A 25,276-nucleotide genomic window follows, 5' to 3' on the forward strand; every position below is an offset into this window, starting at 1 on the left:
AGACCGAGCGACGGAAAGTTCAATCCTAACCACAATAACAAAATGCAGTGATTAGTACTGTAAGGGCGCGCTTAAGACGCGTTGTTACTTTCGAAGGAAAAACAAACGCTGTGTATCTCTCTAAGTTAGTACTGCGCACAAACCCTCGCACGCGTTCCTGCACCTCGGGAGTGCTTGGGCAAGATATTTTTTTGCCGTTGACTTTTGACTTTATATATTTCCATACTCTTCTTGTATGGAAGCTGGCGTCCTGATCTGGACTAACGTACTTGGGCGCAACTATTTTGCCTGACGGAACAGCCTGTTCTCTTGCACCGTCCCTCTGATGTCCCTGCCATTGGAACTTCTGGAATTCGTCTTTGTCTGCAGCGCGAAGCTCCACCTCCTTTCTACTTCTGCTCCGAGATCCGAGCGACCCTGACTCGTCTTCTTTACGACGTATGCCTGTTCGGAGTTGTTTCTGAGTCCCTTATTCTATGTTGCTTCGTCCCCACTTGCTCTCTGCTGCTATCTTTTTTCTATCCCGGCTATAACCCCTCGAGCACTTACACCATAGTATCTCTGATCTTAGATCTGCGCGATAGCGATAAGAGAATCAACAAGAATAGCTGCTTATTTATTATCTCTGTTCAAAATAATGCAGGCCACTGCAACGAACTCACTTTTAATCGACTAATAGTCGCCTGTCAAACGTCATAACTTACTTCATCCAACGTCTCTTAGTAGTTCGTCCAGTCATATCTCTCTATCTGCCGCTGCAATCTCCATTCAGAAGAAACCCACTTCCTCAAGCCATGCTGTTTACCCCCTCTAACCTTAATTATCTGAGCTATTTTCTGTCCCATACATTGTCAGCCTCCAGCATCTTTAAATTTTCTGATTTATGAAGTCCTCCAAAAGTAGCACTTGATCCTACAGAACTCAAACCTCTGGTGTTTTTTCAATCATCATACCAATGGCTATCAAAATTGCTGGAATCCCTGTAGGACCTTTGGGGTTTGGTCTCATGGGTCTGACATGGCGCCCTAAGATCACCTCGGATGAGCAGGCATTCCCGGTTATGAAGAAGGCTATCGAGCTTGGTGCTACCTTCTTCAACTCGGGCGAATTCTATGGAACCCCGGAACCAACTTTGAATCTCCAGCTTGTCAATCGCTTTTTTACGAAGTATCCTGAGTACAAGGACAAGGTATGGGGCAGAGCAATTTTTTGAATATATTTGATTATTGACTTCGAGAAAAGGTATGTCTTTCGGTCAAGGGTGGTGTTCATCTCAAGACTCTTGCACCCGATGGATCTCCAGAAGGTGTACGCACCAGTGTGATGAACACTCTGAAGTATCTCGGTGATGCTAAGAAGTTGGATATTTTTGAATGTGGACGGGTGGATCCCAAGGTGTAAGTGCTATAAGATTCTAAATATTGTTCTACTGACTCAGTTAAAGACCAATCGAAACTACAATGGGTGAACTGAAGAAGATCATGGAAGAGGGTCTCATTGGCGGGATCTCTCTTTCCGAGGTTGGTGAGGAATCTATTCGTCGTGCTGCAAAAGTTGCGCCCATTTCCGCTGTTGAAATTGAGTATTCCATGTGGTGTGTTGACGCCGCCGAAAATGGGGTGCTTCAGACATGCGCCGAGCTGAAAATCCCGGTAATTGCTTACTCGCCTCTTGGTCGTGGATTTCTTACTGGCCAAATTCGTTCACGAGCTGATATTCCTGCCGGTGATATGCGCTTGTTCTTCGAGAGATTCTCTGAGGAAAATCTGCCGATTAATCTGAAGCTTGCTGATGAGGTCGTTGAACTTGCAAAGGCTAAGGGCGTCACTCCTGCTCAGCTTGCGCTTTCTTGGATTAAGAAACATGAGGAGAAATTACCTGGTCTTACCATAATTCCTATTCCAGGCGCGACCACTTTAGAGCGGGTTGAAGAGAATCTCACATCAATTGTTCCAATGTCTGATGACGAGTTCGCAAAGATCGGAGAGATTATCAAATCTATTGAAATTAAAGGCGGTCGCTACAATACTCATGCTGAAGCTCTCTTGTGGTATTAAAAACTCTATAGATATAAAATGTATTTATAAATTAACATCTTTTCAATTCATATTGACCTGGAATAGCGCTAGTCCAACCAGATAGTTTATAATTGTATCAGCTCACAGACCGTGACCTGCTACATGGCTGATGTCACCATATATACTGGATATGTATTCTCCTGCAAATTTCTTCTTTGTCCAAAGGATCAAGCACTGCCTTGAACGAAACTGTTATTGCGAACGTTGTGTGGTGAGCCTGGTATCAAACAGGGGGAAGTTTGCGGCGATTTGACTTCGCAGTCAGAAACATGTCGGTTATTCTGCTGTATGCTGATCTGATTGCGATTCCGGATATAACATTCGGAATTATTCTCTTAAGGCCGTTATGTAATTATAAAACTTTAAGATAGAAACTCTGCTCAACTGGAACTTCTAAGCAGATATAATTCAGATCAAAAATTAACGCGCTAAGCTACCTCGGGGATGTCAGCGGAGATCGACATCTCCGTCGGGAAAGCGATTTGCATCCAGTGTCGGGCCAATTCGTTTGAAACAGAACAGGCTGATAAAATTACTAGAAACAAAACTCGGTCAGCAATCAATGATATAATTGTAACAAAGTCTCTCAATTTTCAATTAATCTCTTCTTAAGCAAGTCAGAAATTCAAAATGTCAAAATTTACTGTCGCTGGAATTGAATGTGGTCCTCTTGGATTGGGTCTTATGGGACTCACTCTACGTGAAGAGCCAATTCCTGATGAACAGGCTTTTGCAGTTATGGAACGAGCAATTGCGCTTGGAGCAAATTGTTTTAATACTGGAGAATTCTACGGCTCCAATGAGCCAACAGCGAATCTAAAATTGTTGGGTCGGTTTTTTACGAAGTATCCGAAGTACGCTGAAAGAGTCTGTCTTTCCGTCAAAGGCGCGCTGGATATTGCCACTCGTACTCTCGATGGTAGCCCGGAAGGAGTAAGAAAGAGTGTTTCAAACTGCGCAGGTCTATTACAGGGCAAAAAAATTGATATGTTTGAATGTGCTCGTGTTGATCCGAAAGTGTGAGTTTTTCAACTTGTCTTTCATTTCCCTTTCGCATTGATCTACATCAAGCAGACTGACAATTTTAGACCAATTGAAACCACCATGATGGGAATGGTCCAGTTGAAAGAAGAAGGCTTAATTGGTGGCATATCACTCTCAGAAGTAGGAGCCACTACTATCAAACGTGCTGCTGAAGTGACGACGATTTCTGCTGTGGAGATTGAGTTTTCAATGTGGTGTACGGAAGCCTTGGACAATGGTGTTCTCCAGACATGCGCGGATCTCGGTATAACTGTCCTTGCATACTCTCCTCTTGGTCGTGGTTTCCTGACTGGACAATATAAATCCCGAGAAGACATTCCGAAAGACTCTCGCAAATTATTTGATCAGTTTTCGGAAGAAAACTTTCAGACTAATCTCAACCTCGCCAGCGAAATCTTCAAGATTGCAGCTAAACGAGGTCTGACTCCCGCACAACTAGCACTCGCGTGGATTAAAAAATATGAAGAAGTAATTCCAGGTCTTAAAATAATTCCTATTCCTGGTTGTACAACAATTGCCCGAGTAGAAGAAAACTTCTCTTCTGTTGGCAAATTGGGTGATTCGGAGTTTGCTGAATTAAATACTCTTTTAAATACCAGTCATCCTCAAGGTGGAAGATATAATTCGAATTTTGCTATACAGCTATGGGCTTAATTGTACAATTATTTATATTCTCTTATCCAAAATAGCAATCAATCAATTTGATATACGAAGCACCGTCTCTCTTGACGCGTATCTGTCGCGTTCGAACGATTCAATCACATGACAGTCCAAATCGGGATCAAAACAAACAAACCCAAAAACTTTGTTGTTTTAGGTCGAGGCTCGGCTCAGTTTCGCTGGTGGAACAGTAGTTGTCAACACTTTGACATTCTTCAGTGCTTCAGAACCGGTATTTATGCGGAATAATTGCGTCGCTGTAGTTGGATTTTAAATTCCAAAGTAGATTCGAGTTGATTTTTTGCGCTGGTTTCGGCTTACATACAAGAAGTCGTGACTCGCGTTGTGAATGTAAGTACAAGATAAACAAATCTTCAAGAGCCCCAGCTAGCAGTGGTTGGCATTGATCAAAATAATTATATATTGTGATACTGGTGTTCTGTTCTTCTGATACATTGCTAACTTTAAGATATCACAATGAGCTCGAAATCATATGCCGGCCATCCCTCTGCTAAGCATGAGACTCATATTCGGCAACTATCCGCATCACCTTCTTTGATGTCGATGAAGAGCATTAACGCACCCAAAGTTCGATCCAAAACTGCTCAGCTGGATATAACATCTAGTCAAGATCATTTGGAAGATGGACTTCTTCCTGAACGTGTTATTCGGCGAAATGGTTCAGTATCTAGTTTATTTTCTGTGTTTCGCTCAATATCAGGTACAACATCTTCAGCGCGTCGTGACTCTGCAAATATTAATCAGGGCAACAACAAGTCAAGTATCAGCGCCTCTTCAGCTGCGCACACTTATTCCCAAAAGACGACTACAGGTTCACAGTCAGCTTCGTCATCAGGTAGCGTCAAAAACCAGTCACTTTATTCACTTCAAGAGCATACTTCCTCGTCACTCTCATTACGGTCATTTCGGAATCATTTTGATTCAAATAAATCTGAGTCTGACACTAGATCGGTTTCAAGCAAACGATCGACTAAAAATCAAAACAGGCATTTGCAGCCCTCTAGCGATATTCTGCATCGACGACGGCATTTAGCAGCGGGATTTGTTAAGCGAGCTGCCAGTTCTCAGCAATATGAAGTGTCGGAGGATAGAAATAGTAATAACTCTGCATTTGTCATGCCGATTGAGGACACAAAAGATCGTCTAGTAGATGATGATGCAGTTTCATTATCGTCAACAACTAGTAGCGCTCGTTGGCGAAAGATTTCTCAAAAGATGGGATCTGGCCTTGTCCGCGAATTGGATGCTGAGTCCCAGCATAGTCATAAGTCTGCTACCAAGACAATGAGCTATCACAAATCAAGTAAGAATCAATCACGACGTCGGGCGGATACTGTGACTAGCACCGTTAAATATTCACCAGCTCGGTTTGACGAAAATTCATGCAAACCCTCTCCATTAGATGCCACTTCTGAGCTTGATCAATCTCATTCAAAATTGAACCGTTCCAAAACAGCTATGTCTCCACGGTCACAATCAGATGAGACTAAAAGAGTACCGTTGGCACAGATTTCAGTTCCTCAGCTGAATAAGGTGACGCATTCAAGAAAACTGTCGGCCGAGGTAAGAACTAGGGGCTATAAGCTTGAACCCAAGGCGTCATCTGTATCGTTATACTATCCATTCAAACGTGATATTGATGCGGAAGTTTTCCTATCTACTACTCAATCGAATCAATCGATGTCCTTAGCTAGCTCTTCGATAAAGCCGTCAGGCTCATCTGAGACGAAGTCCTCTGGGGTCTGCTGGATTGGTGAACATGGGTTATCTGAACGTGCTGGATTCTTGTCATATATGCTTGACGAGTCATCTGATGAAGAAGGCGAGAGTGCTAAACATCAACAACAATTGCGGACGATGTTTCAAAGCTCAGTCAAACAGACTGCGACAATATCGACGAGCCGCCGATCAAGTACTAGTCTCGATTGTCATCGAAACTCAAGATATTCGACAGGCAGTATGTCTATTCGACGGTCGGTTCTAGAAGATTTGGAAGATGATGACTGAAGGTTGATGGCATTACGAACTTCAAGTGAATTTTATTGGATATGATTGGTTGCAAACTTTTGGATTTTGATTTTGGTTTTGTTATTGGCTCCCATAGCGTTGTTTTGACTTGCTTTGATAACTTTTTCCCGGTTTTTATGACTCACGTTGATAGCTCATTTGGATATGTAAAATGAAATAAAGTACAAATATGTATAAGTCCGATAATAAGGGAATGAATTTGCAATATATACAGATGAGAAGGAGAGAATCAAGACCAGGCCAGAGAACAGACCTTCTCAGAAGCTTCAACAATTAGTGGATGATCCTTAACTATCGATACTAATTCAGCATCCCCAGTACCTGAGGCATCAACTAAACCCAGATGTAAAATCGGATAGATATAACTAAATAGAGTAGCTTCCAAGAACCCTGGCTGTGAAATGCCATTCGACAGCACGCCGTTTTGCGCCTTAAGCAATGATTCAAGAGCATCCAAAGCATCACGACTAGCTGCCAGAATGCTTTTTCCGGAAAGCTTTCGTCGTTCAAAAGCTTTAGAATGCGCAAATTGTTCTTGTCGTGCCAACAGGTAGGGAAGTAAACCTCTTCCTGTGTTACGTCCGATGTTGAAGCCTATTTGGTCTTGAACGATAGACTTGAAATTTGGTAGGATCATAAAAAGAGTGTATATGTAAGCATCATGTAATGAGATGGATATCAGTGTGAAAATAGGAGATTCTAGGAAGGCGTTGTAACGAGGGAAGCCAGGACATTCAGTAGAGAGCCATGAGTGGAATGACTGCGAGTTAAATGCGATGAATCTCTCTACGGAAGCATCTGAAGGATTTTGCCGAGAAAGGAATATATATGGAAATGGTCCATCCCCAGGAGATGAGTGTGGGGATGCGGATACAAATGAAACAGAGTCCTGGAGACCGGATAGTTTGAAAAGTGTCTATAAACATCAGATCAAGGTCGATTCATCTCCAACAGAATAACATTCGTACCAACATAGCAAGAGATTCAGGATGAATAGAGCGTAGCTCTGTCGAATATAAGAACACTGTCGGTTTTTCTTCCTTTTCTGAATCCAACAACCGGTTCGCAGGTAGCGGGGCGGATTCGTACGTGTAAAGAGGAAAAGTGTCGAACAATCGTTTTATGACTGGCGGCACTTTTCTGAATCCAATCGGTCCTGATTGCTGCTCAGCGGACGACTTTGACTCGAACCTAATGGATTCATGCTTTTCCTCGGTAGTTTTTGCATTTCGCTGAGCCATGATTAGTTCAATGCAAAATTAGGACAAATCAACTTCTGAATAAATTGGCTTTGTGGTTATTAAAACAATCATCTGGGTGTTCCAGCTACTGGTTGTTAAATGTCACTAGATTTTGCATTTATGTATTCACGTGCTGGTCGTTAGTGTCTTGTCCCAGCACTTGAAATTTTCCCAGATCCGGGGAGCTGAGTTTTTACTCTGCTAGTTTTGTTCTTCAAGTAAAATCTCTCTTTTCCCGATCAAATCATAAAACAAGAAAAGTAAAATGGCTTCTCGAATTATCTCTCGTGTTGTGTCATTGCCAGTACGATCGGTTAGAAAACCTGCTTTGAATATCTTGTCCGCAGGCAGTCGACAGGCGCTCGCTTTTACATCTGTACGGTCGTTTTCCATCACTCAACTTCGTGGTTCTCAGACTGAGACTTCGAAGGCGCTTGCAACAGTTTTGACCGGAGAACTTGAATATGAAACGGAAAAATTGGAATCTGATGAGATCGACGGAATTCCGGACCCCGCGAAGAACTTTCTTGAATCGAGCGGGTTCAAGATTGTGAGTCCTCCAAGTGAGGACTCTGTCTCTCTGGAAGGTCAAATCAACGGCGCACAGGTTGTTGTTCGTTTTGTCCCTTCTGATATTCACGAAAATTATAATGAGGACGAATATGACGAGGAGAACATTGTCGATGAAAACGGTAACGTAGATCCTATGTATGAGCAATCTGGTCAACCGGTGGTCTTCACTAAGATTTTCATCACCAAGCCAAACGCTGGTACACTTGCTGTTGAGACTGTTGTTCGTGAGGGTAAGTTTGTGGTAGAACTAGTCTCACATTTTGATGACTCTTCCGTCGCACTTTCTCAATCAGCAGAGGCCGAGAATGATCGACGTCTTAAGTACTGGGGACCGCCATTCAATGAGCTTGATCCTCGTCTGGTTAAGCTCATGCCCAAATATCTGGCAGAGTTTGGAATCGACGATGAGCTCGCCATTTTCATTTCTGAGTTTGCTCCTTTTAAGGAAAACAAGCTCTACATCGAATCTTTGGAAAAGATTCGTAACTTTGTTTCTGCTTGATCACTATTTCTCGTGCTCTCCTGTCTCGTCATAATTTATGTGGCTTTGTAAATAGTAATATATTGTCTTTGTTGATATTTTACATTATCTTGCTAGCATTAGCTCGTAGTTTTTTGGCCAGATCGACGCTTTGAAATGTGCTCTTCGTGCCAGTAGATAACTGCTTATTCATGCTCTGGGCAATCTTCTGCGCGTTTTGTGTATGTCCTCGGTGCAATTCTCGAACTATGGCGATGTTTTTGGCAGTGATATCTTGACGCCCTGATAGGTATTCCATTAAAATTTCTTCTTCGTCGTATGCTAGAGGAAGATTGGCAATTTGGTATGCGACTTCGGAACTATTTGTGGATAGACTAAAATCAAGCATTTTCTGTATATATTCAGGCCGGTCTTGTGAAGGAATTGCTCGCTATTATCAGGTCAGCAGAAACTGGAGCAACATAGGTTCGAAAGGCACTTACGATATACTCCAACGCAGAGGAGACTGAAATCTTGCAGATAGCATCCAGGTACAGAGTCATCGATGTGGGAGTATCAAGAGCAGGCTTTTTACAAGCAACATATATACGAATGTAGTGAGACCCATTGTCGGAGTAACGCAATAAAGTTGACAGAATTTTCTCTGAAAATTGGAGATGAACAGCCGGTGACGTCAACATTGTCATAGCACTCTGGTGGAAATCAGCCATTGTTCAGAAATACATTGCTCGATGCCGATTCAACATACTTTAAATTCGAATCGGTCAAGGTAATAGACGCCGTCAATAAGCATTTTATGGGCTTCCGGAAGTAATACTTGTTCGCTGAATTCTTTCGCGTTTTGCAATCCAAAGTCTTTCAGAATATAATATAATAATAACTGCTTCTTTAGGAGATCCGAGTTTGCAGAATCGATTTGCTCAAACAAATCTCGTAGCACTTCTCCTTTAGCTGGAGGATATACTAAATGAACTTCAACAGAATTTAAATATGATACTCATGGAAATATAGAAAATTACTTACCATCTTGGATACCGACTATATTCGAACACAGAAGATCAAAGAACAATGACCCAGAAAGCTTGCTCCGCTGTCCACGAATGAAATTCTGTATTTTCTGATTATATGGAAATTCTAAATCCCCGAAAAGAATGTCATATTCTGATACTTCACTGTCCATTGTCTTAAATATGTTAGAGTCTGTTACCGCTATGGAAGCGCGTCTAGGCCGAGTAAATAAATACTTTGTTCCAGTTGCGCGCGTTGGGACAGAGAATTGCTTCCACAAGACATTCATTCCTAAATATATTTACATGCTAAAATCTCACCAAAAATACACAAGTGAAGAGATACAAATAGTGATAAAAGAATAATAAAATGATTCAAATTTCTTTTATGTATCAATTTAAAGAGCTTCAGTATATCGTGAATACTCTGTAGATCTACCTCCTTGAAAGTTGCATGGTGGGATCAGCAATAGGCCGGTCCGATTTTGGGTCCTTTCGCTCACTAGGCAATTCTAACTGCCAAGTCGGAACTCCGTGGTTTTGTAACGTACCATAACTCTCGTTTTCTTCTGCACCTCCTGGAGTTCCTGTTCCAAAATACGTAAAGGCTGATCCCAGCTTTTCATATGCTTCCTCTGACATCCGGAATTCACGCATGATTTCAGATTTCGATTTGCCACTTTTGCTTGCTTCTAAAATATCTCCAAGCTCTCCAGCTGTAAACAACGTTCGCGGAATCGATTCATCTTCTTGTTCTTTCATTACTCGGTCAGAGACGGAGTCACGGGCACGGAACATCATCGCAATAGGATTGGTCTGCAACTTCAATTAACACAGGTTTGATCATGCAGAAAATCAAACTTACTTGTACATTGTTAGAAACAGTGATATTACCTTCCGCAGCTATAGGGCCAATACTTTTAAGCATTTTATTTAGTTGAGAGTTGTAGGATGAACCTAAGCATGGCATTAGTTAGAAATTTACCTGCTCTTTGCCTCCCAGATGAACTTACCAGGCGCTTCGAAATCTTCTAATCCCAACAGTTCAGCATCCTTTACCTTAGATACTTCAGGAGTAGGGGCTCGAACAGGCTCCTCTTCATCTACTGTAGCTGCTGTGCCGGCCGATTGTTGAACTTTTGTAGCTTCATCCGCAGATCGAACAATTGACGCTAGTGATTCTGGTTCCTGGTTTAGTAGAGTATGTCGAGGTGGCGGCTGAAGTACAGAATCAAGGCCTGCTCGTGCTGCTGCTGACGGATATCGTCTAGCGGATCCTTTTGAAGCAGAAGATCCCATTCTGTTTAACTGCGGGTGTACTTAAGGGGAGTATATTTAGTGATAGATCAAAGGTAGTTGTGGAGACAGAGAATCAAGCGGGAGAAGACAAAGTAAGCGCGGGGCAGTCTCGGCAACGCGAGCAATCACGGGAAGTGAGTTACCTTTATTTGGAACGCCGGTAGAACACGTAACAGATGCTCTAACTGGAAATACCCATACTCTGTTTTCTACTATATGATATTAGGCCCACCGGAGTCAAGCTTGAAGCTCTCCGAGTTAGTCGCCGAGAATGGCTATTTTACTTGTGGAGCAGGCAGTATTTCATTTGGCTTCACGGTCCTACAGTCTGAATAATACTTAATGCACAAATCAGATACATTCGGTTCAAACTCATACAATACGATTGCCTTCCATGAAACCTCCAGCTACTTAATTTTGCGACATCATTATACCAAATGAAATTCGTTTTAGTACAGATACTCATCCAAAATACTAGTTTTCACCCAGATCCTCGCACTATGCGGCTCAAGAAATTTTTGGGACCAATCGGATCCATCGCAATTACAGGCCATAATAAAGATCAGAGACGATGTTTAAGTTTAAATTGTGTTCAGAATGTAAATTGAAAGGTTAAAATTCGATCAAATTTTTACTGAATCCTGAAAATTCCTCAATTATCTCATCTGAGGAATCAAGCGGTCATGTTGGGCTTTGGAGGCCTTAGCTGTATGCCTCAGAAGTCTCACAAGCAGTTTTCCATTTGTTTTTCTTTTAATATCCGCAGATATTGGCCACCAAGATCAGCGCATAGGAAAGAGCTGGTTACGAATTGTTCTTCGTATAGAATCGTAATAGCTTCTAAATATTACACAGTTGATTTGCATGCAAAATCTAATCATTTCTTGGTGTAGTACCATTTGAATTGCTTCTGCTACCAATGGATCAAGTTCTACGATGCCTATCGATCGTATTCTGATCTGTCATTTATAGATCTCTCAGCACGACGATTCAGTCGACAAGCAACAAAAAGTATAGGCTCAAGGTCACTTGTAAAATACTCAGTAGATTATTTGTCAATCTTGCTTGGTTCATAAGAGCAACTTCGTGGACTTGTGTATAGATATATTGTGTTCCTGTCGAACCATAATCTGCTCACTCAAAACTCTCTTCACTCCTTAGTGTGAACTCTGATTTTTGATCGGTTCTATAGAGATCATTTTGTTAAAGTATTTTTGTTATTCTCCATCATAAGATACATATACGATTATATAAAGTACAGACTAGCTACAGTAATGCGTTAAATTTCTGACCCCAAGAAGTTTAATTTCTAAATTTATTTTATCTGTTGGTTCGATGGTCTAGTCGGTTATGGCATCTGCTTAACACGCAGAACGTCCCCAGTTCGATCCTGGGTCGAATCACTTTTTTTTTTTTTGTGGAATCTGCTTATAAACTTGTTTGGATTCCGGATTAGAGATTTTTCAAACTTCTTACTACAAATTTAAATTACACTTCAATTTATTATACATAAAAGTAACACTCTTAGTAATGTTCTAAATATCTCAAGCAGTTGACTTGACTGGAGAAGGCATGGAGGTGGGAGGTTTGAAATTCACAGCTCTGCCTTCCGTGTAGATTTCATTGAGTAAATCATCGAAAGCCTCCGGGCCGCCTTGCTGTATAAACTCCTCATACTTGTTGTACAAAAACAGTGCTGTTTTTGCATCTTCTATCGAATCATGCGTAATAGCTTGAATGTTTTCATGTAGAAGATACCAAGCCAAGAAGCGTAGCGATAACTTGCGCTGTCGAGATTTAATGTAGTAAATATCTAATGTATCGATAACTTGTTGCTTCGGTACTTGAATATTGATTGTTCGGAAATCGTTGATGAGACCGTGGCCGACAAAAACTACTTTCAGATTTAAAAGTAGCCAAAGCTTTTTATATGCAATCTTTAAAGGAACAAGCCGCTTTTTTGACCGCGAGGGATCCAAGTCGCCAACTTCTATGCCTGAGAATTCTGTCAAGTAATCAACAATTTCATCTGTAGTAGTAATATAATCATCGATAAAGGCTACTCCTGCCTTTGGACCTTCTCCGCGGACGACAGAAACTCGTGCTAATGACCACCTTGAAGGTCTTACTAAATGGCGAGACCCGTCACTCCGTACCTCAGTAGTTTCTTCTTGCAATCTGACAAATTCTGCATCAATCGCAACTATGGTTCCTGCTGTAGGAGCTTCCTCCTTCGTTAAACACTCATACTCAAAGTTGGGATTCTGGAAAACTAGGTCTGTAGCTGGATTGGCTGTTAACAGAGAAGTCTCAAGCATCTGCCTCCAAGTTTGATCGTATGCAAGATTAGCAGATTCGCTGTTGATATACACAACCATCACCGGGGATTTCCAAGTATAGTCAAACTTCAGCGCCTCTATGGCCGGGAAGGGAGTGACCAAAAAGTCGTTAAAAAGATACCATTCGCGCACACCTTCATTATTTGGAACTCTAATCAGCGAAACTAAATGATTATCAGACACTCCGAAGTTGATTTCTACCACCACTCCTAAAAGTTCATAAACTTGTTGAGGCTGAATTGGAGGTCCAGATCGAGAATTGTCCATTCCGAACGGCCGGACTTTTAAGCCATTGCTCTTTAGTTCGGCTCCAATTCGAAGTGGTAAAAAGTTTTTCTGATTCCAAATCTGCCGAGATGCATGCGAGTCTATATTTACGTTAATCGATAAAACTTGGGGAAGCCGGGACTGAACTCGTTTTGTTGTTGTCAATAATTGATATCGCCGACATTTTTCATTACACCATCCACGAGCATGATTTCGGTTTTCCAAACTGTGCTGCAAAATGCCACAAAATGAGGTAGCGCTTAACAAACTGTTGTTCTTGCGATCTTGCTGAGTTGATGGTAGATTGCCACTCGCCCGAGATCCTCCTAAAGCCCCTGTTGTCTCGGAAGGCTTAGGATACTGTAGATCTGTCACGTAGGCTGTCGAATGTCGCTGGGTTTCTGAATCACAACTTCCACAACGTACTGTGGTTAATTGAGTGATCCCCGCCACAATTTCTAGTTTTGAAGTTAAGCTTGTCCGCATCAATTCAGATGATTCCATTTCACGAAGTCGACTTTCCAACCCTACGCGCTCAAAGAGGAATCTGTTGAATGACTGAATCATAGCTCCTACAGGCTGCTGATTACCATTTGAGCCAACATTTTCGTCCTCCAGTAAACCTAATGCTCCAGCCTGAGGAATTGCGCTCAAAGTATGCGCAAAATTGTATGCTCTACAATGCTCTCCTTGGGCCTTGTCAAGCATGTCCATTAAAAAGCCAAGTTCACATAGCAAACAGTCTTCCAAAAGGCAAGAACCGGCTACATGTTGTAGCGCAAAATTATACATTGGCGGTGCAAACCGATATATTTGAAGCAATGAATTCGTATATGAATTCTGAAGATGAGTCTCAAGACCTGAATACGCTGTCTGATTATAAAACTTGAAGTCAAAATCATCGACGCCGAATCGAGAGTATTGGATCTCCACTTTCTTAAATGACTCTACCGGATCAACTGTGTTTTGATTTGGCACGGAATCTTTGTCACCTTTCTTTGCTTGCAGTTTATCACGCTGACTGCGGAATAGCGGTGCTTTACTGTCGGTCTTGTTCAGGATGACATTATACGGTGAAGTATCAGTAACATATCGGTGCATATGTTTTGGAAAAGGTGCGTAACCAAAGAAATCAACGGTCTTCATGTTAGCGAGGATCTCGGAATCGATCGGCGGTGGTGGGCGAGCCACATTAAATACCATATCATCCGGCCAAACAGATAATAAAGTCTCATGATAGTATGGCATGCCAACAGAATTTAGAGGAATATCTTGATCAACGGAAATAGGAGTACCAGTGTCAGGGGTCGCATCATTCCACTCTGTTGCCCGAGCAAATTCTGTAAATTGACTGGATTCATGTGATCCCCAAATTTGAATATGCCCAGTTTTAGACCCTAATGCAAAATATTCTCCTGATGAGGAGAACTCTAAGCCTGAAATATATGGAACAGCAGCCTGATAGAGAAAGGCGTTAGCAGGATTAGCATAATCCAGCATTTGTAGTTGACCAGTCATAGACGACACTAAGCAAGTTGTTGACATTTTGGGATGCAAACGAACAAAAGCAGCGCCAGCAGGAAACGGAACGGGTGGTTGCGGACGAAAAGTACGAAGATCATAGATGTTTAGTAAGGGATCAAGAAGGTAAGAGGTTCCTCTATGAGTATGACCACAGGTCAATAGAACATTGTCGCGAGTGTCAAGATCGGCTACGCCACTCGAATGAGCTGCCGTTATCTTGCGCACCACTCGCATAGAATTTGGATCAATTAGAAGAATATCACCATTGACCGAGCCAGCACAAATCAGCCTACTGCCTCGGCGCATAACAGATATACCTGCATCAGAAGCCACTTCGGATAACAAAGTTCCTCGATCGACATTCACACGCAAAAGTCCAGGTGTCGATTTTGCGATCACGATTTCAGAAGTTCCACGTGAGGAATAGCACATTGCTGTCGCATCCTTGAGATTCTCATGCCTTGAAATGACGCGTTAGTTCGTTTGATCCAGATGTTTGTCTTATGTAGAACAAGGAGTCTCACTCAAGATTATAGCGAACCAGACCACGTCGCTGCGACAGACGAAATGAATTTGATGATAATGATAAAGTACCGCGGTCGTTATGTAATATTTGAAGCACGGCAGAACGATGACCTTTATAGGAAGTATATTTTCGAAGAGATGGGCCGGCAAACGACGCCAAACGACCCTGAAATCAGTCAATTCACGAAGTTTATAATACTAAACAATTTTGACATTACCTGCTCATCACCTGTCCACAAGAGCTCTTCCGATGTATCAAAAGCTAGAGCAGAGATGGGAGCAGCAATCGAATCATATCTAGGCCCTGTAGATGTTCGGTATATCTCTTGCCAGCCGTCCATCGTTTAAATGGAGCCCAAGTCTGCAGCTCTGCTGTCAAGACTTTGGTAGATCACACCGATTCAACACCAATAATTCCACAAGAATTAAAACAGAAGGACACTCAGGAACAGGAAAAGAGAGTAGTATGGACGTTGCTTAACCAACCGCGTTCCCACACGTAACTTCGCACTATCGTTTCCCTCGACCCTCGTCTATGTGCTTTGGGTCAATCAGCTTACATCCAAAATCCTTCGAGGTTCTAGTACCAATTCTACTCATGTGACTAATAGAGTGATCGTAATTCCTACTGGGAGTCAAGCGGCTGTGTGGCGGCGAGATTCATCTTGGCTTTGTTCAGCCGAATAGGTGAAGTTCTTAATTAGCTAGGGGATTCGCCGAAAAGTTCAGCAATTCAAAACTAGCTTAACAGAGGGAATACAGAAACCAGGGTGCACTTTTGGGAGAGAGAGAAAGAGTGCGGGGGTATGTGAGTGAAACAAAGACATTAATATGTGAGTAATTGAAACATGAGAACGATTTGTGTCTGTCTGAAAGCCAATGGCTCTCTCAACGTCTATTGTGTATTTTATTTCATGCTCTTTGTTCTCCCGACTGAGTAAACCCAGTAATTCTTCAAGCTGGAAATCTTGCACTTTGAGCTTTGTCTCCAAATCGTCAATTGCATAACTTTTAGGAACAATAAATCTTTGGCCACAAATGCTTATTCCTATCATATTCTATAAATCTGCCAAGTTTGAATTGATTCTGTGAGCACGAGACCATCTCCTGCCAAATCGCCTGGATTGAGGTCCCAGCGTACGCTTCTCGCTGAATGAATCAATACTGCGGCTGTCAGCTTCTTTCCCCTCTGATCTTTAGTTTGTCTACCAATACGAATTCTCCAATAGATCTTATACTAATGCTGAACTGTTCGAGATTCTATGACCGAGAGCGTGTATATAATTAGTTGACCATTTGTTCAGGGATGTCAGTTTTGACCGGTAGTTTTTTAGGTGTGTTTAGTTGCGCGGTCGCGTATCATAACAGCTAACAAGTTGAAAGTTCGAACCTAGTTATACACAACATATTCGCAGAAGATATTTTAGAGGTCAAGATATTCATCATGGATATGAATCGCATCAAATCAACTGACCGTCGCGGGATTCTTGCGCGTGTCTCCACAGTGGGCTACCTTCATTCTATGACTGATTCGAGTATGGCTCCGTCGAGTACCATTGAATCGACTTCGACGGGTGATAAGAAGCACGTTTATAGCATAGATAGTACTCAAAGGGACCGGACTTCAGGAAAGTTTGCGGACGGACTTAAGGAGAAAGGTGGACGAACCTTTCTTCTTAAAAATGCTATATTAGAAGATGAACTGAATCAATTTTTTCATTCAAAAGTTCACGATGACCCTTTTTCACGTTCGTCTATTCCTTATGCACTTCGTTTCCGTGGTAGCATATTTTGGTCACTAGTTCCACAGCTAGTTCTTGTTTCTGCATGGGCTACACTAATTGTCTGTATCTCTCTTCTCAAACAGACGCTCGCCGTTTCTTCGGTTCTCATTACTGTTCTTGCTTTTGTTACCTCGCTCGCTCTTTCTGTTCGAGTCAACACGGCCTATGAACGGTATAATGAAGGGAGAAAATTATGGGCCACTCTGACTACAAATGTACGGAATTATGCTCGGTATGTGTGGGTCAATGTGCCTATCAGACAGGGGAGAGAAGCAGAAGACCTACTGCACAAAGTGACGGTTCTGAAGCTTATGGTAGGTTTTGCCTTCGCGCTAAAACATCATTTACGCGAAGAACTTGGGATCGATTACGAGGATTTAGAGCCCTACGTGAAATATTTACCCACATTTGCCCGTAAACGAAGTCTGATGAAAGAGCGAGAACGAAAATTTCGAGATGAAGAACGGAGTGCCCAAGAAGTCAAAGTGGAAAAACGGCAAAGTATGCAGGAGGTGAAACAAGATTTTTCAGGAGTCGCTCAGGCTGCTGGTATAGAACTTGACAAAAATCTCAATGAGAGTCAAGTAAAGTTCAGAAGCCAAGCGCGAGCAGCAAGCGATATCGAGGACTTGCTGGGATCATCCTCTGAGAAACGGGAGGAAGCACACAAGCTTCACAATAACAATCCTAGACTTGCCGATTATCTTTTTGATCGAGCAGACCGGATTAGTCAATCTACAGTTATCCATGGCAACCTACCTCTCGAGATTCTCAATTATATAGCTTACTTTCAGCGGGACCTGGTCGATCGGGTAGATGTGGGTAAGACGCCTTCGTTTTCGACTTTTGCTGCGATTCCAAACAATTTGACCGAGGTATTGACCAACACGGAACGAATTTTGCGCACTCCGTTGCCGCTTGCGTACAACATTATCTGCAACCAGCTGGCCTGGATTTTTGTGATGCTTCTTCCATTTCAACTGGTCACTACACTAGAATGGGTAGCTATTCCCGGTACGATTATTGCCGGATATGTTATTCTTGGATTTGCGGCTATTGGACTAGAGATTGAAGATCCGTTTGGATATGATCCGAATGATCTGGATCTTGACCGATATTGCCAGCATCTTGCTGTAGAAGTGTCAATGCTGATGTCTAATCTTCCGTACTCGGATCCTTTTGAATGGATGCGGGATGCGCAAAACACACCTCTGGAGCCTATTTATACAGGAAACTTTTCGGATGTTATTGATAAGTTAGACTATGCCGACATAATGCTTGTTCTTCAGCAAATGATTGAAGACCCGTCGGTGTCGTTTGTTGATCGCGACCAATATCGGCGAACAGCCGCAGGATCAACAACCAAGGCGCAGAAGCGGCCGCAGAAGACGACCTTGAGAACGTCGCCGGGGATAATAGTTGAAGAAGCAGGAAATGCAGGTGAGAATAGCGAGGAGCTGGAGATCGGAGAGGAAGATACGACTACGAAGCCGACGGAGGACGCCGTGAAGCGTGCAGAAGAGCGACTTCCTCGGCTGCCCATGACCATTATGGAGACAGAATTACAGGACCTGGAGATGGGCACAGGCGAAGTCCGAAAATCCGTTGAGATGTATGCGGAATCACTGAAATCGGAAAGGAGCCGGTCGCGGTCGGCAACAGTAACGACGACATTGTCGTCTGCTAAGTAGAAATCTGTATTGGGTTTGTATTTAGTTGTTGTACACTCGTTGGAGAACGAGGATGCAGTGCGGATACAGTGCGGATACAGTGCGGGTGCAGAAACGGTATCACAGGTCTTGGACAGACGGTAATGTAATTTGCATTTAGGGTCTCAAATAAAATTTTTTGTTTATTTTGTCCAACTGCGGTGGTGGGCAGAAGAGCTTTAACGAGTTGATTAATCCTTGTAGACGAGTTTAGACGCTTTTGGAGCGATTGACAGCAGTGATAAATTTAGCAGACGGAAGATTAAATGTATCTATAGCGTCTACAGCGGGCCAGCAATTAACGGGGAAACCGGGATTTACGTAGAGATGGGATAGCAGACTTGTCGGTAGCCGGACGGTTGGACCATCGGGACGAGAAGGCCGAGATGAAGTTGCAGAAATGATGAAAAATAGCAGAGAGGGGCCGGTGCCGGTGCCGCTGCAGGTGCGACTGCAGCTCGACAGATGCCTCAGATAATTAATGAGGCATGGACACAGATACCAACAGTTGTGGCAATGGAGGTAGGATAGCGATGCCGACAGTTAGGCAGTTCCGAGGAAGTGGATATCGGAATGGATATCTCTTTCATATCAAAAACAGAGTTTTTATAGAGTTCTGATGCCATAGCAGAAGATAGTTCTTGGTAGTGTGACTGTGGAAAAACAAACGAAAGCGACTGACTGCTGGCTATTGGCCGAGCGAAGGGGAACTTGAGTGGGAACGGAGAGGTTTGTTCTGGCGGTGCTAATTAGAGGCTTACTAATGGAGAATAATACGTCCGGCAGAAAGAGAGGCCAACTACGGCGACACAGGGCATTTTATTTTCGACGTACGGCGTAGAATTTGAGTAGGAGCTATAGGAGTTATAGCAGCAGCAAGAGCAGCTAGAGCCGGCAAGACTAGCTGACTTGCTGGTTAGCTGACAACTAGCTGACAAGCTGGACTGTGTTGGATGGCTACTAGTAACTAGTAGCTTGGACCTGTTAAGCGAGAATTGCCATCGTAGGCCGAAAACAAGACAATCAACAAGGGAAGCAAAGACGAGAGACAAAATAGATGGCAAGCAGGAGGCAGGGCGAAAGCAATGCCAATGCCAATGCCACTACCAACCGATGGGTAAAAAGCTAGGCAACAGTGCGGTATTACCAATCAGTTGTTACGGCGGTCAGATCAGTCCCTGTGTCAGACAGACTCTAGTTCCGATGTAGCGACCGGTCCTTGATTAGACACACATTGCAATGCCATAATCGCAGTAAATTTGTATGGAACAGAAAGAATATTTACATTTGCTCTACTTGCTCAACGGAGTATCTCGATGCTGTCAACCCCGGTAAAAATTTCTCTGCGTTCCGCAGAGAAATTTTTACCGGGGTGACCATTCGGTGCTCTGTAGAGCAGCGTCTTCCTACCGCGTGGCTGTCGCACGCAGGTCAATGGGAGCGCCTCCAGCCAGTACAAAAGTAAGTTCTAACAGCGCTCGCCGCTGGTGTCAAGTACGTCAGCGGCTTTCCGCTGAGAACCCACATATGAGGTCATCCGTCCCCAGTACGACTTCCACAAGTAGACTAGTGCCATAAGGGTCCTAGCGTTCCCGGACGAGAGTTTCTCTTAGGGTTTTATCTCGTTTGAGTGTAATCTGCAAGACAGCATTTGGTGCGTCCACAAGCTTAGTGATGGCTGGCGAGCCACTGCTACGTCCGGTTTCCAGGCGCTGTTGGTTGCTGGCCGGCTGCTGGCTATTGAGTGTGGAGGCGTCGGCCTGTGGTGTGGTGGTCGGCCTCCGAGAGAACGAGCTCGCCCGGGGAGAACAAAATGGCGCGTGGGAGCTACTATTGCCTAACCAGACCGTCCCTTCTATCTTTTTCTTCCCTTGGTCTCTCCATCGTCGTTCTTCTTCCCTCCAAGTCCATCATCTCCTTCATCTCGTCAGTCTTTCCTCAGCGATCGTCGGCTTTTTGGATATTTGGCTGGCGCGTCGCCGAATCTCGTCTCGTCTCAATCAGTGTGCATTCTTCTGCAGCTCGCCTGTCTTTGTCTGGACTTTCTCCTATCCTAGGTCTGCAATATGACGGACTCGCAGACGCTCCACAATAATCGTTCTGATTTCACCAGCTATCTCGGACATCCACTAACCAATATGTCCGACGAAATCTCCTCGCAACAACATCGCCTCCAGCATCACCATCAGCATCATCAGCAGCATCAGCAGCATCACCAACCGCAGCAACATCTCCAGCATCGCGAACACCACCAACACCACCAACATCACCAACATCACCCACATCTCCAGCAACACCAACATCATCAACAATACCAACATCATCAACATCTTCAACAATACCAACATCTCCAGCAACATCGTCAGCATCACCACGAGCATTTTCATCATCCTCCGTCTGCAAAGAGCTTGAGCATCTCCACGGATTTCACTTCCTCTTCCTCAGACCGTTCCCTTCCTCCCTCCCCTCCAGTTTCACTCACCAGCTCGCTCTACTCTGTCGATACCGATCTTCTTTCCTCCTCAACTCAAAGTTATCATTATGATCAGCCAAACTTTGCGATCGAAGCCTCTCACTACTCCTCCATCTCTTCTGAATCCTCATGTGCCACCGTGTCTACAACCGCTTCCTCGTCCTGTTCCTGCTCTTTCTCCGACTCCGCTTCGTGCATTTGCCTCCCGGAATCCTACAGAGCTCCTCCCACCCTCGAATCTCTACCTGCTTCCGTGCTCGACATCATTTTTGGCCATGTTATTACTCACAATCATACCTCCAGTCGCGAACGTATCTTGCCTCTTGGACGGGTCTCGCTGAAGATGTGCGATCATGTCAATCGTTTCTTGTACTATCATGTTTCCCTTCATAATCCTCGGTCATTCGACAAGCTGGTTTCTACTCTTCTCACTTCTACCTCTTCCATAGCTCCTTTGATCAGGTCTTTTTCCTACACTGCGCCGGGTGAATTCACTCCACGGGCTCCGTCTGGCTATCTCCCATCGGATATGACTCCAATTTTAGCTCACTTGCCGACCATTTTGCATCTTTGTCCGAACATTCACACTCTTGTTCTCGAAAATCTTAACGATATTTCTCGCAAGGATTGGGAGCATCTGTTTCCAGCTTCTGCTGTAGCTTTACAGTCCTTAAGACGCTTTTCATGGTCTTATTATTCAGGATGGCGGCGCGGCCGCAATTTCTCGAGAGTTTGGTTCCCCGTCCTAGCTCGCTGCCCTTATCTGACAGATGTTCGAGTTGCAAATTGTGTTATCGATCCTTTGGCTGTAGATAGTCCTTCTCTAGTCAACTCCAAGCCGTTTCTTCATGTTCGCAATCTTTCGCTCGAAAACATTTGCTGGTCCATGCAAGACATGGATGCATTTGCGCCGCTATTCCCGAACGTCGAGCTTTTGGATCTCAAGACTATCAAAGTTTTTCCTTATCCTACAAGCTCACACCATCCGTTGTTGTCGATGTTCAAGAATCTGCGTGCTCTTTCGATCGATTGTGCTTCGCGCATCCTTTCTCCAAACCACCATATTTGCTCGTTCCTTGCTCCATCCTTACGAAATTCTTTGGAGTATCTTTCAATTTCCGGCGGATGCTCGCTGTGTCCTAGTTTCTTCAACAATCTCCACGTCCCGTCGCTCACTATTCATTTATCGCAGCTTCGCGTCTGTGGAGGTTTTGAAAATGTGCGTGCTCTTAACGATGCCATTATTGCATATGTTCATGATAATGATGCCCAGCTCGGGCGCGTATTAATTGAAGCTCCCAGTCTTGCTGTGGTAGACAGACGTGATATTAACCATGGCGGAGAGACTGATATTGGTCGGCAAGGCGTTTGGACTTTCGCAGATATCGATCGCCGCCCTCATTCATCGATTACTGATGCTGCTGGTTCCACAACGAGTTTGGACTCTCTATCTCTGTCTGTATCTGATTGTTCTACGGCTGCGCAGAAAATTGGTGCAGCAAGAGCTGAGCTACTTCATCGCGATTTGTTTCCGTCGATCAACGAGATGTCAATATCTTGGAACTGGGACTCTAATAGAAGAGATGTTATCGGTCTTGGACCTAAGCGTCTTGCAAAGCTGGATGAGACCTACCAGCAATGCTCATGTGTTGTTTAATTTTGTTTATTGAATTCATTTACATGGCGTTCAACATTAATATTTTAGAATTTCCGTGATCAATTTTGATCATAATTATTTGGGATGCTTTTTATGTGATACTTAATTTTTATTTGCAGGCGTCTTGTCAAATTGGTCAAGTGGTGTTTTTTTCTTTATGCGGACGATGTGTTTCGGCGTTGGCTGCATACTTTGTTTGAGTAGTGATTTGGTTTTAATTTTGATTACATTCTTATCATTTGTCTCGTTTTTATGTATGATGAGAGAGGTGTAGTAACATAGATTTTAGGTAGGATAAATATAGTTTGTTGATAGTGTGGGTCTGTGTGCGTATGCCGAAAGATTGGGATTATACATGCGGCGATACTTTCATCGGAAGGAGTAAAGTAATGGAGATTGAGGCTCTAATAATTGAATCTGTTGATTGATAGTTTGAAAATTGGAAGGTTAGCGCAGACTGATAGGAAAATCCGAAATAGAAAAATACGAATTGACGACAATTCAGAGTATATTTCAACAACTAGTAGGAATGGTTAAAGGAGGAGCCAAGAGCTTAAAAATCGGAAGCAGCAGCGCCAGTACCGGAGGAATGAGGACCCTAAGCACGGTAGCAACAGAGCTGAAGCAGGGATTGATTAAGAACGTTGTAGTGATGGTAGGAGCCGGTATATCTACTTCAGCTGGCATTCCTGATTTCCGATCTCCGGAGACCGGCTTATATCATAATCTGAGTCGACTGAAGTTACCATACGCGGAGGCGGTTTTCGATATTGACTACTTTCGAAAGAAACCGAAAGCGTTCTATACGCTTGCGCACGAACTATATCCTGGCCAGTTCAAACCGACGATATTCCATTCCTTCATCAAAGTGTTGGAAAATCACGGTGCTCTGAGAAGAGTCTACACGCAGAATATTGATACGCTTGAGGAGATTGCTGGTGTCGATCATGAGAAAGTAGTATATGCGCACGGCTCATTTGCAGCGAACCATTGCATTGACTGCCACGAGGAGATGTCAAAAGTAGACCTGGAAGCATTTATGGACAAGCATGAGATTCCAAAATGTGGTCATTGTGGCGGATATGTAAAGCCGGATATCGTGTTTTTTGGCGAAAACCTGCCACCGCGGTTTTTCAAACTTTTACCGGACGATTTGGCGGCTGCAGATCTGGTCCTTGTTGCTGGCACGTCATTACAGGTCCATCCATTTGCGAGTTTGCCAGCCCAGGTTGATTGCCCTAGAGTGCTATTCAATCTGGAAAAAGTTGGTGATTTTGGGAAAAGATCTACTGATGTAGTACGGATAGGCCCTTGTGACGCCGGTGCGAAAGAACTCGCCGAGCTAGCGGGATGGGATAACGAATTGGAGCAACTGTGGAACAAGGTTGGAAAGTCGATTCAGGAGACTGTGAAAAACACAGAAACGAAGAATATCATAGTACAGAAAATCCAACTAAAAGAGGAAATTAAGATTGAAGATAGCGGCGAGGTTGCGAAAATCACTAAAGAACTCACAGAATTGGAAATTTCGACAGTGGATCCTGTGATTGAAAAAGCAAAGGCATGATTTTTAGTAAGAATATATGAAAATGACTATCTTTAGCAATTATTTTTTCTCCATACTCAATTCTTCGACAGGCTCATCGTCCTCTGGTTCCTCTACAACCACAGACTTAGTAGCCGAAACTTTTTCCCTTTTCTTTCCTTTCTCTGGCTTGATGTTCCATGCGTATAGTGGAATAAAGCTGTCGACAAATCCGACATCTTCAAACAGGTTCGGAAAAATCCATAGTCCCGGAGATACTACGAAATATGTGACTCCAAATAAAATCAGTCTAAAGATGGCCATAGCAAAAAACAATCCGAGTAATCCTAACAAGCCGACGGACAAATACCAGACACCTAAACGCATGATTGGCGGCCAGAGAGGGAACAGAATAACTGCAAATATTGCCGCTGCAATCAAGCCCGCATAAAGATAGGTCGACAACGGCATTTTGTCCCATAACCAGACGTAGTAAAGGTCCTCTATATCCGATGTGACCAGTTGCTCCCGAACAAATCCAAGTGTAGGAACACCTTTAGTTTTCGACAATTGCTCTGGCTGCGGGACTTGAGCTTTTGGGTCTTTGGCAAGCTTATCTGCAACCGTTTTACGGGTAAATTTTTCGACTCGGATTGCTATCGAATTCAAAGGTAATTTTCGAAACGCGTTTGCTGCTTCGTCTTCGTTGGTTATTTCTGGAAGCACTCCTTTGGATTTCTTCTGCGCCTTCACATACGCAGGCGACAACAGCGCTCGTAATCCACGCTTACATCTGAAGAAATCTGCTCGCTTTCCATTCAGTACGCCTTGCCGCATTTTCAATGTATCATTGTGGCGGAGAAATTTGGCAATTGCAAGCGCTTCTGCTGATGGTGCAGGAGGACCTGCCTGTTGCTGCTGCTGCTGATGTGCGTTCACTGGCGCGCTCATTCTGTAGCACTAGAGCGCAGTTAATATAAAACCGAAAAATATAGCAGCTAATAGCTACTATAAAAATACCAAATCAACCAAATTTGCAAG

General features: G+C 43.5%; 12 protein-coding genes and 1 non-coding gene across 13 annotated transcripts; 8 read left to right on the forward strand and 5 right to left on the reverse strand.

Annotated features, from left to right (window-relative positions):
* Window positions 1–955: 955 nt before the first annotated feature.
* Window positions 956–2,057, forward strand: V1516DRAFT_622101 (NADP-dependent oxidoreductase domain-containing protein; the record flags this gene model as incomplete). Its single annotated transcript, XM_066919562.1, has 3 exons — window positions 956–1,189; window positions 1,243–1,397; window positions 1,445–2,057. The coding sequence occupies 3 exons, from the start codon at window positions 956–958 to the stop codon at window positions 2,055–2,057; spliced, it is 1,002 nt and encodes a 333-aa protein (XP_066777831.1).
* Window positions 2,058–2,708: 651 nt separating this feature from the next.
* Window positions 2,709–3,776, forward strand: V1516DRAFT_684643 (NADP-dependent oxidoreductase domain-containing protein; the record flags this gene model as incomplete). The annotated part of the gene is made up of 2 exons (XM_066923573.1): window positions 2,709–3,097; window positions 3,167–3,776. 2 exons carry the CDS (start codon window positions 2,709–2,711, stop codon window positions 3,774–3,776), a joined length of 999 nt encoding a protein of 332 aa, XP_066777832.1.
* Window positions 3,777–3,986: 210 nt separating this feature from the next.
* V1516DRAFT_672456 (uncharacterized protein) lies at window positions 3,987–6,023 on the forward strand. The gene is made up of 2 exons (XM_066921750.1): window positions 3,987–4,133; window positions 4,252–6,023. Exon 2 carries the CDS (start codon window positions 4,260–4,262, stop codon window positions 5,808–5,810), a length of 1,551 nt encoding a protein of 516 aa, XP_066777833.1. The 5' UTR covers window positions 3,987–4,133; window positions 4,252–4,259; the 3' UTR covers window positions 5,811–6,023.
* On the reverse strand, window positions 5,859–7,119 carry V1516DRAFT_711059 (uncharacterized protein). The gene is made up of 2 exons (XM_066924256.1): window positions 6,800–7,119; window positions 5,859–6,747 (listed from the first exon to the last, which is right to left on the reverse strand). Exons 1-2 carry the CDS (start codon window positions 7,070–7,072, stop codon window positions 6,061–6,063), a joined length of 960 nt encoding a protein of 319 aa, XP_066777834.1. The 5' UTR covers window positions 7,073–7,119; the 3' UTR covers window positions 5,859–6,060.
* A 165-nt stretch (window positions 7,120–7,284) lies between these two features.
* On the forward strand, window positions 7,285–8,229 carry V1516DRAFT_672459 (mitochondrial glycoprotein). Its single transcript, XM_066921751.1, has one exon. The coding sequence runs from the start codon at window positions 7,338–7,340 to the stop codon at window positions 8,145–8,147; it is 810 nt and encodes a 269-aa protein (XP_066777835.1). The 5' UTR covers window positions 7,285–7,337; the 3' UTR covers window positions 8,148–8,229.
* On the reverse strand, window positions 8,128–9,393 carry V1516DRAFT_672462 (nuclear pore complex assembly-domain-containing protein; the record flags this gene model as incomplete). Its single annotated transcript, XM_066921752.1, has 4 exons — window positions 9,150–9,393; window positions 8,875–9,098; window positions 8,609–8,818; window positions 8,128–8,556 (listed from the first exon to the last, which is right to left on the reverse strand). Coding segments are annotated over exons 1-4 (916 nt in total), but the record flags the coding sequence as incomplete, so codon positions are not given.
* V1516DRAFT_672463 (uncharacterized protein) lies at window positions 9,394–10,888 on the reverse strand. Its single transcript, XM_066921753.1, has 3 exons — window positions 10,147–10,888; window positions 9,999–10,090; window positions 9,394–9,949 (listed from the first exon to the last, which is right to left on the reverse strand). Exons 1-3 carry the CDS (start codon window positions 10,430–10,432, stop codon window positions 9,569–9,571), a joined length of 759 nt encoding a protein of 252 aa, XP_066777837.1. The 5' UTR covers window positions 10,433–10,888; the 3' UTR covers window positions 9,394–9,568.
* Window positions 10,889–11,761: 873 nt separating this feature from the next.
* V1516DRAFT_t23 lies at window positions 11,762–11,835 on the forward strand. Its single transcript has one exon. It is a non-coding gene; the product is annotated as a tRNA-Val (tRNA).
* Window positions 11,836–11,976: 141 nt separating this feature from the next.
* Window positions 11,977–15,428, reverse strand: V1516DRAFT_621959 (ubiquitin carboxyl-terminal hydrolase-domain-containing protein; the record flags this gene model as incomplete). The annotated part of the gene is made up of 3 exons (XM_066919554.1): window positions 11,977–15,022; window positions 15,087–15,253; window positions 15,306–15,428. The coding sequence occupies 3 exons, from the start codon at window positions 15,426–15,428 to the stop codon at window positions 11,977–11,979; spliced, it is 3,336 nt and encodes a 1,111-aa protein (XP_066777838.1).
* Window positions 15,429–16,312: 884 nt separating this feature from the next.
* V1516DRAFT_241313 (Bestrophin, RFP-TM, chloride channel-domain-containing protein) lies at window positions 16,313–18,806 on the forward strand. Its single transcript, XM_066918786.1, has 2 exons — window positions 16,313–16,421; window positions 16,471–18,806. The coding sequence occupies exon 2, from the start codon at window positions 16,532–16,534 to the stop codon at window positions 18,560–18,562; it is 2,031 nt and encodes a 676-aa protein (XP_066777839.1). The 5' UTR covers window positions 16,313–16,421; window positions 16,471–16,531; the 3' UTR covers window positions 18,563–18,806.
* Window positions 18,807–21,258: 2,452 nt separating this feature from the next.
* On the forward strand, window positions 21,259–22,449 carry V1516DRAFT_616380 (uncharacterized protein; the record flags this gene model as incomplete). Its single annotated transcript, XM_066919343.1, has 1 exon — window positions 21,259–22,449. A coding segment is annotated over one exon (1,191 nt), but the record flags the coding sequence as incomplete, so codon positions are not given.
* An 850-nt stretch (window positions 22,450–23,299) lies between these two features.
* Window positions 23,300–24,277, forward strand: V1516DRAFT_621900 (DHS-like NAD/FAD-binding domain-containing protein; the record flags this gene model as incomplete). Its single annotated transcript, XM_066919552.1, has 1 exon — window positions 23,300–24,277. One exon carries the CDS (start codon window positions 23,300–23,302, stop codon window positions 24,275–24,277), a length of 978 nt encoding a protein of 325 aa, XP_066777841.1.
* A 39-nt stretch (window positions 24,278–24,316) lies between these two features.
* On the reverse strand, window positions 24,317–25,186 carry V1516DRAFT_684654 (translocation protein Sec62-domain-containing protein; the record flags this gene model as incomplete). Its single annotated transcript, XM_066923574.1, has 1 exon — window positions 24,317–25,186. The coding sequence occupies one exon, from the start codon at window positions 25,184–25,186 to the stop codon at window positions 24,317–24,319; it is 870 nt and encodes a 289-aa protein (XP_066777842.1).
* Between the last annotated feature and the right edge of the window lie 90 nt (window positions 25,187–25,276).

Source organism: Lipomyces oligophaga (genome assembly GCF_038497815.1).
Source record: "Lipomyces oligophaga strain CBS 7107 unplaced genomic scaffold V1516scaffold_3, whole genome shotgun sequence".
In the NCBI taxonomy this organism is placed as follows: Eukaryota; Fungi; Ascomycota; class Lipomycetes; order Lipomycetales; family Lipomycetaceae; genus Lipomyces; species [Lipomyces] oligophaga.

Coding starts and splice junctions, on each gene's coding strand:
- V1516DRAFT_672456 (XM_066921750.1), top strand. CDS start 4,260: ATGAGCTCGAAATCATATGCCGGCCATCCCTCTGCTAAGCATGAGACT.
- V1516DRAFT_711059 (XM_066924256.1), bottom strand. CDS start 7,072: ATGGCTCAGCGAAATGCAAAAACTACCGAGGAAAAGCATGAATCCATT. Junction 6,748..6,799: donor CTGAATCTCTTGCTATGTTG/GTACGAATGTTA, acceptor TGATGTTTATAG/ACACTTTTCAAACTATCCGG.
- V1516DRAFT_672459 (XM_066921751.1), top strand. CDS start 7,338: ATGGCTTCTCGAATTATCTCTCGTGTTGTGTCATTGCCAGTACGATCG.
- V1516DRAFT_672463 (XM_066921753.1), bottom strand. CDS start 10,432: ATGGGATCTTCTGCTTCAAAAGGATCCGCTAGACGATATCCGTCAGCA. Junction 10,091..10,146: donor AGAAGATTTCGAAGCGCCTG/GTAAGTTCATCT, acceptor TGCCATGCTTAG/GTTCATCCTACAACTCTCAA. Junction 9,950..9,998: donor CTGTTTCTAACAATGTACAA/GTAAGTTTGATT, acceptor TTGAAGTTGCAG/ACCAATCCTATTGCGATGAT.
- V1516DRAFT_241313 (XM_066918786.1), top strand. CDS start 16,532: ATGGATATGAATCGCATCAAATCAACTGACCGTCGCGGGATTCTTGCG.